The sequence below is a fragment of the Geospiza fortis genome, unplaced genomic scaffold (assembly GCF_000277835.1).
Source record: "Geospiza fortis unplaced genomic scaffold, GeoFor_1.0 scaffold1081, whole genome shotgun sequence".
Lineage (NCBI taxonomy): Eukaryota > Metazoa > Chordata > Aves > Passeriformes > Thraupidae > Geospiza > Geospiza fortis.
In genome coordinates this window covers 55,085-65,653 of record NW_005054503.1, presented here as the reverse complement: position 1 = coordinate 65,653, position 10,569 = coordinate 55,085, and the positions used below count along the sequence as shown (strand labels likewise).

Below are 10,569 nucleotides of genomic sequence, written 5' to 3'. Positions count from 1 at the left end.
AAATAGATAAATTAATATAATAAAAATAAATGTATTATAATAAATGTAATTATAATAAATGAGCAGTGTGAGAGCCACTGATGCTGGTGTCCCACAGGCGAGGTGGGCTCAGCAGGGGGAATGTGTCCCCTGTGCCAGCTGGGGAGCTGGGGCTGGCACATTTCCCCCTCCTTGTCACTCTGGGCTGATTGCAGAGCCCCTGGCAGAGTTTCAGCTCCTGCAGTCAAACCCTGGCACTGATTTACCAGAGCCCACCAAAGCTCTGGGGGCAATGATGAGCCTCTCATTTCACACAGTGCTTCTCCCATCCTCAACAGGATAATTTCAAATAATTTCTCGCTTAAATGAGAAACAAATCGTGTGTGATGGTATAAGCTGCAGATTTTCAGGATAAACTCATTTACTTTTGGAGTCTTTATAAACTTTTCCCCAAGGTGGTGTGGCCAGTGAGATCAGCAGTTTGTTCTGGCTGATATTAAACCCAAATTTCTTAACTGCAGGGATGAAAACACAGGGAATCTGTCTGGGAATAGTCCTTCAAATCCAATGAGATTTTGGGGGAAATTTATAATAACGTATAGTCACACTGTGAAACTTCTGCAGTTGAAACCTACCCATGACAGATCAAGCAGTGATGCACATGAAAATAATTTATATTTTTAAAGTTATACATGGAGGCTAAACTAATAACGATGCCTCTAATTAATGACCTTTCCTAGATGGTAAATCCAGGAAAGAAGTACCTGGATGTTGATTAGCTGCCTAATCAGAAGCACAGTGCTGATCTCTTCTATCATTTTTGTTACCTCTTTAGCATTACTGAGGTTTCAATAAAGTCCATGATGTAATGTAGACTTTTAATTATGCCAGATTAATGTAATATTTCTGATGAAAGGGTAATTGAAAGAAATGGAGCATGCATGAGCTGAACTCCAAACTCCAGCTGTGTTAACTCTCTTATTTTAATGGGAATTAAAGGATGAATGCATTTTGGGTAAAGCTCATTCCTGTTCAGAGGGTCAGCAAGAAACTTAAATGCCTTTAATTTTTATGAGGTTTTAACTGCAGTGTAGAAGCAGAGTCTGTGAAATAGAGGGTGAGCTTGGTCTCATAAAGAGCACATCTTTCAAAGGCTTTTAATTACTCTATTTAGACCTGTGTCTTTAAAACAAGCAGGGAATTGAGCCACTAATGTAATGTAAATAAGTTCAGAGAAAGCTCTGGCTGGGACAGGGAAAGCTGGGGGGCACCAAAGCATTTTCTGAGATCAGAAGTTCTGCACACCCCACTGCTGGCTGGCTGGAGGGAAGGGTTCTGCTGGAATATGAGCTCTTGGCAGCCTGAACCTCAGGGAATGAATTTGCATCCTACCAGTTGCTTCTTCCCTGGAATGCAGATCATGAAATCTTTGTCTTAAATTCTGTGTCATTTTTTTCCCTCCATTTTCTTCTGCTGTGTGGATGAACATGAGGAGCAAACCTTGAGTTAGCCCAGGGTGACAGAGGCAGGGAGATGTCTCTGCAGTCATTGAAGAAGCCAGCATTAGGGACTTGGGCTGAATTAGCTGAATTGCACCTTCTCAAACCAAATCAGCTTTTGAAACTCTAATTCAGGGCTTTCCTGTGGAGTGGGCCACCATCATCAATTCCAAACACAGACGGTAGACCTTGATTGAGTAGAAATAAGGGTTTTTTCCCTTTAATTTTCTATGTCATGGGTCTCCCTCCCCTGAACTATGCACTTACACCTACATCCCCAAAGTATAATTATTTTTAATAATGCTATTAGTACATTGGATCCAGACAGACTCTCGCAAAGTTTGTCCAGCAGAAGAAAATCTTCACTTCCAAACCTGCTCTTCCTGATGCCAACAGCTACCAGCTGCTGGTGAGAAGGTGCTGTGCTTTCTTACCTGAGCCCATTGACAGAAATGTAATAATTCAGAAACACATGGCAGTAACCCTGCCTTTGTCACTGCCATGGATCTTTAAGGTCTCTCCCAACCTAGTAATTCTGTGGATTCTGTGAATTCTCTGCTATCTCACTGTTATCTCAGAAGGAATGAGGCTGAATGTCTCAAGTATCAAAGAGATAGAAGAGCAGGGGAGAACAGTGAGATAAAATTGGTGAAGATCACATTAGAGACTGAAATGAGAGAGATTTCTGGAGAAATACATTCCCTACAGCTGTGCTCGCTTAGTGCTGCTGTGCATGCCTGGATACCCAAAGGAGAAGGTGGAAGGGACAAAATAAGAGTAAAAATTCCCTTCCCACTTTGTGGCTTGAGTGCTTTGGGCAGCAAATCACTCGTTGTAGGTAATTTCTGTCAAATCACATCTAAAACAACACAGGGTGGGTAATAATTCCTGAGTGCTGAGGCCAGATATGGAGACAGAGCTGACAGAAAGAAAATAAAATAATTACTAGGCCTAATTATCATTAGTGTGCAGATCTAAACCTGCCAGGCACAGGCTTACCAGGGAATTAAGTTCTTAAAAGAAATAGTTCTCATTGATCAGCAAATGTGCTCCCTGCACACATTATTTGCACATTTTATGCTCACAGTATTCCTTAAATACTAATATATTTTATGAGCTATTGGCAGCTGCAAAGTATAAATTATCTGTTCTATAAAATACATAAGAATGGGGAAAAAAAAAATTAAAAACCAATGCAACCCCATCAAAATGAGTGGAAAAGTCACCAGGTGACTTTGGGCTCAAATAAGAAGTAGATTCTAAAAATTTGGCTCTGTGTGAGCATTTCTGGAACTTTCATTTGTTCCTTCTTTATGTGGACAATAAATAAAAAGAAAAGGCAACAAGAAAACTACAATTCCTACACAGGAAACAATAATGAACACTGGAAATCCAGCTGGGAGAACAGAGAGATTTTAAATATGGACCAGGGGCTCAGATCTCCCCAGTGAGTTTATAACAGAGCAGTTGTGTTGGTTTCTGTGGATTTCCTCACATTCAGTGAGTTTTCCAGGCAATACTTTGGTTATCTTTGATTGGGAATAAACATTGAGTTTTCCAAGCAATACTTTGGTTATCTTGGATCGAGGATAAACATTGAGTTTTCCAAGCAATACTTTGGTTTTCCTTGGTTGGGAATAAACATTGAGTTTTCCAGGCAATACTTGGTTGTCCTTGGTTGATGATAAACATTGAGTTTTCCAGGCAATATTTTGGTTTCCCTTGGTTAGGAATAAACATTGAGTTTTCCAGGCAATACTTTGGTTATCCTTGATTCCTGTAGATTTTGTGTTAAGGGAGTTACTGGCCACAATGTTTGGCCAATTAACACCTTATATGACCTTATCAGACTCTTTATAGAAAGTAAATTTGTAACTGACACTTGTTATTAACCACAGAAAATAAAAGACTGGTGCTCTCTAGGAGAGAACAATTTGCAATCAATTTTGTGTGCAACAGAAAGAACCAAGACAGATTTGATCTTGCATATTCTTACTTCCCAAATGTTGTCTACTGAAACTTCACAGACCATAATTTTGAGTGTTGAATCTGATTTCCAGAGGCAAAAACTACTCCTTTATGTGCAAAAGTTTCTACTTTTCTACTCAATAATAAATAATTATCATTAAATAAAAATTATTATACTTTGGGGGTATAGGTCTAAGAGCACAGTTCAGGGTAGGGAGACTCATGGCATAGAAAATTAGATGGAAAAAAACCCTTTCTTTCTACTCAGTCACCATTAATGGCTGTGTTTGGAATAATTATTTTAACACAAGGCTTAGTTGAATTCAGAGTAGTCTTGGCAGCCTCTGCCAGTGCCAAGGGTTTGTGGAAGTGTCAGCAGATGTTGGGACACAGCTTCCTGTGGAAGGGGCCCAGGTTTCTCTGAACACACCTCAGGGGTGTGAATGAGAGGAAAACCAGGGAATTCCTGCAGGGAAAAATCCAGGAATGTGCAGGGGAAAAGAGGCAGTGAAGGAGCCACAGCCACAGAGGTTTAGTCAAAGCAGAGCAGGAAAATGCTCTGTGGAGCACAAGGCTGGCAGGAGATGAGCACACAGCAGCTCAATTTGTCAAGGGCTCAGAAAAGATGCTGCAAAGCTGCTAAGTGAGAGCCTGGGCAGGGGATTTAGCTCTTTGAATGGCTACAAAAAGCCCTCTGGGACAACCTGTGAGAGAGAATCGTCTAGATTGACATAACCTAAATATACAGAGCTAGAAAGGAGATTCCATGAGAAAAACCTCCTCTGGTTTGTTTGTGCTTTCAGGCTCGAACAAGAGGCAGGATGATGGTGTTGTCCTGAGCAATCAAAGAAGGGAGTGCTTTAGGGGGAAGGTTTAAGAGCTGAGTTGTAGCTGTGCAGAGCTGCCAGGAAAACATCCAGAAGTTATCAGAGCTAGAGGCTGACATTTTAGACTAAATGGAAAAGTGGGAAAAGAGAGTAAGAGCTCTGAACTGTCAGCAACAATGTCATTGCTGAGCAGGAAAGGAGGGTGGCACTGAGAAGGGGAAGAAACCAGAATGGGGGGAAAAAAGGTTTCCAAGAGAAAAATGAACTGGAGGAATGAGACCAAAGGACAGGCTGGAAAAGTGATTAGAGAAATCATGGTTCCATAACTTTGGAACCAAAACATGGTTCCATAATTTTCCATAATCATGGAAAATTATAGGAGGAGACAGTCCCAGGAGCCAAGGGAATATCAGATTTTCAGGCATGTGATTAAATGGATCAAAGGCAAGAAAGGATGGAGTTGAGAAGAAATTTCAGTGAAAGAAACTCTGGGCAGGAATTGTAGAGCTTTGAGGTGAAAGGAGCCAGGAATGGGGTGGTGCTTGCAGAGACAGGTGGGGTAACAGGGAGGGTCAAAAATTCCTTGTGAGAGACACACTGGCCTCCAACAGATACAAAAATAGCAAAGGAGAAAGAGTCATAATTAAAGATTAACTAGTTTTTGTACGCCCCACAACGTGTATGAAAGGTTCACACACATTCATTATGCCTGTCAATATAATGTAAAATATACAAGTTTTCTTCAGGTGTGCACATAAATCACCAAACCCTGCCCTTTATTTACAGGCTGTTGGTGAAGCAGCTCAGTGGCTGCTGCAGTTGGTGGGGAATTTATAAATTCTGTGCTGACAGATTTCTCTGGTGACGTCTCAGCCTGTGCATTGCACGGAAACTCAGCACCGCAGCTGCTGCTCATCCATCATGCCCAAGTGCCTGTCCTGAGCAGGAAGACCCCCAAGGATCTCCCAAGGATTCAGGGCAGCTTCATCAATCCCAGACCAGTGTCAGCTCCTTTGAGCCAGGATTAAACAAATGCCCTTTAATGACACTGAGCTTCATTGGGATCTGGAAATGCTATTTTTCAGGTTGTCTGTGAGAGCAGAGTCTCAAATTCTTTCTTTTCACCACCCAGGAGATCAGGTTGTTTATGAGAATTTAGTTCTAGCTGGCATCCCTAATCCAAATATACCCAGACTTTGGCAGTCATGACCATAAATCTCCTATATGTGAGTCTGGATCCTGATTTTGTGGCCAGACCTTTTCTTCCAGCAGCAGGATAAAAATCCATGTGCCAAGCAATTCCAGATTTTGTCCTATTTGGAAATCCCAGTCAAACTTCTCACTTCAGTAAGCCCCATCCATCAGCACCTCTGTGGGTTTCTTACCCTTAATTTGCTTTATTTACCTTTGTTTACCAGAAGTGAAGCACTGCAGGGAAGGGGCCAGGCAGCTGTTGGCATCCAGGTGCCTGCATTGCTGCAGAATTCAATACTGACATCAGTTCAAAGGATAACAAGAAACAAACAGATAAAACAAAACAGCCTTATCAATAATTAAATTAAATTTGATTTGCCCTAAAAGGCAAACAGATCATTAAAATTTTTAAAGGGCACAAACCAGCATCTAACATTGACCATTACATTTCTGTGGTGGTGACAAAACTATCAATATTCCAATATTACAATCTTTGAAGTGTACAGATGCAATAAATATTAGACAAACATTTGCTGACTGAGTTTTGATGTCTTTCCCTTGGTTTTATAGGCTGAGTGTGAGCTACAGCTGATGTTAGATTTGCTCCTGAACTCTCCTTTCTGGATTTCTTTACTGCCTTGGTATTATCAGGGTGTCCATCTAAAATAGAATTCAAGTGCCACATTCATTTTACTTAATAGAAACCCCACATACAATTCTTATATTTGTGTAGCAACATTAATATGACACACCAGGCCTTTTATTCCCTGGTATATTCACAAACTATAAAGCTCTATTCGAGTGTTAATTTTTAAAAGAATATTGTTTGTTTGTCAGGGTGTGCAGGGAGGGAGGGGCTGGCATTTCCTTGGGCACAAATGGAACTGATGGAGGTGCCCAAGGGGGGGAATCAGCTCCTGGCTCAGGATTTATCCTCTCACCACATCTTCCAGAACTGCACCACAAAGGTCTCTGACTGCTCCACATGACATTTTGGGCTTTCCTCTTGGAGATTTCTGCACTCACAATTAATTGTTTCTGGACCCAGATAATCCATATTTAACTACTGGCAATGTTCATGCACCCAACCAGCAATTTGAGTGGGGGAAAAAAAACCCTCAAACACTTAAAGATGCTGTGATTTGCATGGCAATACTCACCCCCATCTCCTCCTTTAGGTCTGTAAGAATTCTGCCGTTTGAAGCTGTCCTACTGAGTTGCCATGGCAACGAGAAGAAGGAAAAAAAACCCCATCAGCTCTGAAGATTGCAGTTTACAAGGACTGTTCTTCACTCCTCAGCCTCAGTTGCTCCAGTTTAGTTTGCAATCTCACTCAATCTGTCCAGCTGTACCTTGGTGTTCGACAGCCTCCACCCCTGTGCCCTTTGGCCCTGGATTCCTCCTGCGGGACACAAGGTTTACTCAAAATTTACTCTGAATGTTAAAAGACCATGACATCCAAAACCCCCGCCTTGGGGTGAGCAGAAAAAAAAGAAAAAAAAGAAAACAAAAAACAACACCACAAAACCAGATTGACTCCATTTTTTTCTATCTGTTGACTTGTTGCTATTCAACTGTTCAGAAAATATTTTGTCTGTGGGTTAGTATTTGTATATGTATGAGTGTATGTATATATATATATTTATATAGAGAGAAGAGTTATACCACAGGTTTAGCTTTTATAAAAAGTTCATCTGGAGGGTGAGAGAAAGGAGGGAGCAGAAGAACAACACAGCCACAGATGAATTGGAGCTGTCCCAGCATGGCTAAACCTGCTGTGTTTGCTGTCCAGAGCAGCAGAGAGCCCGTGGCCCTTCTCGTACCTCAGGGTCAGCAAACAAGAAATGCAAATGCCCAGGTTTGTTCCTGCTCTGAGCTGCTCTCCCTGCCCCAGGGGGAGCTGGGGATGCAGGAGGAGCAGCCAGGTGTGAGCAGCTCTGCCTGATCTGAGGAGCCAAAGGGCTGAAACGTTGGCTGGGGCAGGTGACAAAATGTTTTTATCAGCTCTGCAGGTGAGAAGCTGAGTCCAACAGCAACGCTCAGTGCTTGCCAGAGCACTGATCTCTGCCTCAGCCTCTGGGCCAGCAGCAGCACAGGTGCCCTGTTCTATAAATACCCTCACACCCACACCAACCCATCCTTTTGGATATATATATACATACATACACACGTACACACAGTTTCCACTTAAGAGTAACGAGAGCATTTCTTTGTGTGTGTAAACTTACCACACCTGTTTGCAGACAGGGGAAAAAAGGGTGTTTGTTCTCTATGAATATGGATCCTTTTTTATTCTGTGAGCATGTAAGGTCAAAAAACAAAACAAAAAAAAAATCCTTCTAACTGTATGAAGATGATCATCTTGTTAATAAACTGTAAATGATCCATCAAAGCTCACACCAAATTTTTATAAAATTAACACAAAAAAGTATACTAGTGACAGACTGTGGCTTTTATTAGAGCTTGGCAGTAACTAGGGTAAGGTAAGTGTCTTAGAATATTTTAATAAACTTGCTTATTTAAAGTTTAAACAAGAAAGCTTCCTTATGCAATAGAACTTTGCAGCTGCACTCTTTAGTTAGCATTTTTACAGTAATTATGGGTCACACTCGATGGCATCCTTACTACAGTGAGAGTATGAGCATACCTTCCACACCACATCTATGTTTCAATAGTAAAGATTTTTGGAAGCATTAAAACTAAGTCCAGACATACATTTAGTTTCCCATAATGCTACACTAGATATTAAATGTGTGTTGGTGGTTAAAATTTGCTGTACAATAGCTTTTCTCCGACTTCCTGTATTATACCAAATATGAAACAGGTTTTTTCTTTTTCTTTCTTCCTTTTTTTTTTAATCAAAAGGAGTAATAACAACAGACAGAGGAAAAATGAGTTTGTGTTGTGAGCTTTCCTAACCTTGTAGATTTCTTGATAAGATATGAGCTGCCTTCAGACCAGTTTTTCTCTTGCAGCTGAACTCCTGCAGTCCTGACCAAGTGGAATCTCTTGTGTCACCCAAGTGGCACTTGAGGGTCACTGGGAGCTGGTCAAGGACACCAGGAGTGGCTTTGGCAGCTCCAGGCATCCCAGCAGGGAATTGCCTGACCCCAACCCTTGTCATGGGCACACTCCTGATCCTCTCTCCCTGCCCATGCCTTGTATGGACCCCACCTGCTGCTTTGCCATCAACAATCACATCTTTTTTATTAAAAAAAAAATAAAAAAATAGATAGATATTATTTTCAAGCAATTTTTTTTTTCCAAAAGGAACAATTTATCTACTGTATGGCACCTCTGGAATTCCAACGTGTATGTTCAATGAATGCACCCAAAGATATTCTGCACCCTGTGCTTTGAGCTACAAAACCTCTATCTTGAATAAAAGAAATTATATTACCCTGCCCCACAAATACGCTTTTCTACTTGCTTTTTTCCTCTCTCCACCCAGCCAAACCCACCTCTGGAAAGACCCCCCCCTTGACTTTGGTGTCATTTCTGTCAAATGCCAGAAAAATCTGCCCTTCCCTGCTTTAAACCCAGGCTCACAGAGCGTTTGGCGAATCATCCCAAGGGCAGCCAAATGAGGAGCCAAGAGAAAACTCTTCTGCCTGGAGCTCCACAGCGAGGGGAAGACTCTTCCTACACCCTGTGCCCAAGGAAAAGATCTTTCTTCTTGGATCCCCTGCAGGATTTTGATGTGCAGAGAGGTCAGAGCCTGGCTGAAGCTCTGACCCGAGCTGCATCCAAGCCTCCATTCCCATTTTCCCTTTATTTCTTCTCCCACATTAAAGCCTCCCAGCCTCTCCCAAGTGTCCCAGCTCCACAGGAGCCCATCCCAGCCATGCCAGGAGAAGATGAAGCTGCCATGTTCATGTTCCTCCCCATTTATCACAGACTGTGGCACGTTCATGGTGTGGCACAAGCAAGGAACCACAGCAGAATCTGAATTTTCCTACCTGAACAAAGGGTGTCACCTCTGGCTCAATAAACCAATGTTCATTTCCTGCAACAAAGGAACAACAATGATTTATCCATTTTCCTACAATATAATGAAAAAGCAGAATATTTACAAAATTGGTTGTATTATTTTCTAATAGTTGACTCTGTTTACCATTAATTCAGCTTAATTGATTCAACATTAATTCAAGCTTGCTGTTTTTATAACACATCCCTTATTCCTACCCAGCTGTTTTAGCCCCACCAACAGCTATTTCAGCCTGTGTTTGTAGGTACATAAATGCTGTCTAGAGTTGGAAAGGCAGTGAACTTGTTGATTATCATTTTGTAACATGCACAAAATTTTTTATTTGTTAAGGTCATTTCACTTGGAAAGACTCTGTGCTGTTGAAACAAAAATTGGGAATAACAATCAGTGAGAGGGGTTTATTAGCAAGAGAAAGGTCTCAATTTTGGCGTGCTTGCTAATTGAACCCTGGTCTGTGCTCCTCGTGTGTGCTTTTCCACTGTGCCTGTGTGCATTTCTTAATGTCCTTTTTGCTCAGTAGCTGTAGGTCTGAAGAGTAAAAATAAGGAAAAAGAGCTGAATTTCCTGCTGGGTGTGGAGGAAAATGTGGAGGTGAGGGTGGAACACTGGCAGCACAGTCCCTGAGCCCTGTTCTCATCGTGTTTACGCTGCTGGAAGTCAAACAGCAGCTCCATCACCAGAACTGATGTTCAGTCCATCATTTTTAGGTGGAATTTTCCCTCCCCACATCTTGCTTTTTGCTGCTGGCTGTGAACAGTGAAGCTGCAATGTTTGTCTCAGGATTGCTGCGTGCTCACACCTTACCAGAAGCCTGGGGTTTGTCACACCCAGCCACGCACAGGTGCTGACCACCTGAAGGTGTCTCCAGGGCTCCCAGAACAATTTGGTTTTACCTTTATTTGCAATGGATGGGGTCAAATGATTTGTTCTGTTCTCTTGCATAATCATTTTTTGATTACTATAATACAAACCTCATTCATTAAATTATGGACTCAGAAGCAGTTTGTAGGGCCCTATCTCAAATGCCTTATCACTACAAAAAGACACCCGCTGTATTGACAGCTTTTGTCTTTCCTTTGCAAAGGCCTCTTGTCTGAAACACTGAGAAAGCTGC

At 41.8% G+C, this 10,569-nt stretch overlaps 1 protein-coding gene across 1 annotated transcript in view; it reads left to right on the top strand.

Moving 5' to 3' along the window:
* The window catches only part of CDH13 (cadherin 13), a 446,793-nt gene extending 436,881 nt beyond the window's left edge, over nucleotides 1–9,912 (top strand). Inside the window, exon 14 of the mRNA XM_005428754.2 lies at nucleotides 6,646–9,912. Within this exon, the coding sequence (XP_005428811.1) occupies nucleotides 6,646–6,653 (8 nt within the window). The 3' untranslated portion in view covers nucleotides 6,654–9,912. The remainder of the gene's footprint in view (nucleotides 1–6,645) is intronic.
* Nucleotides 9,913–10,569: the final 657 nt, after the last annotated feature.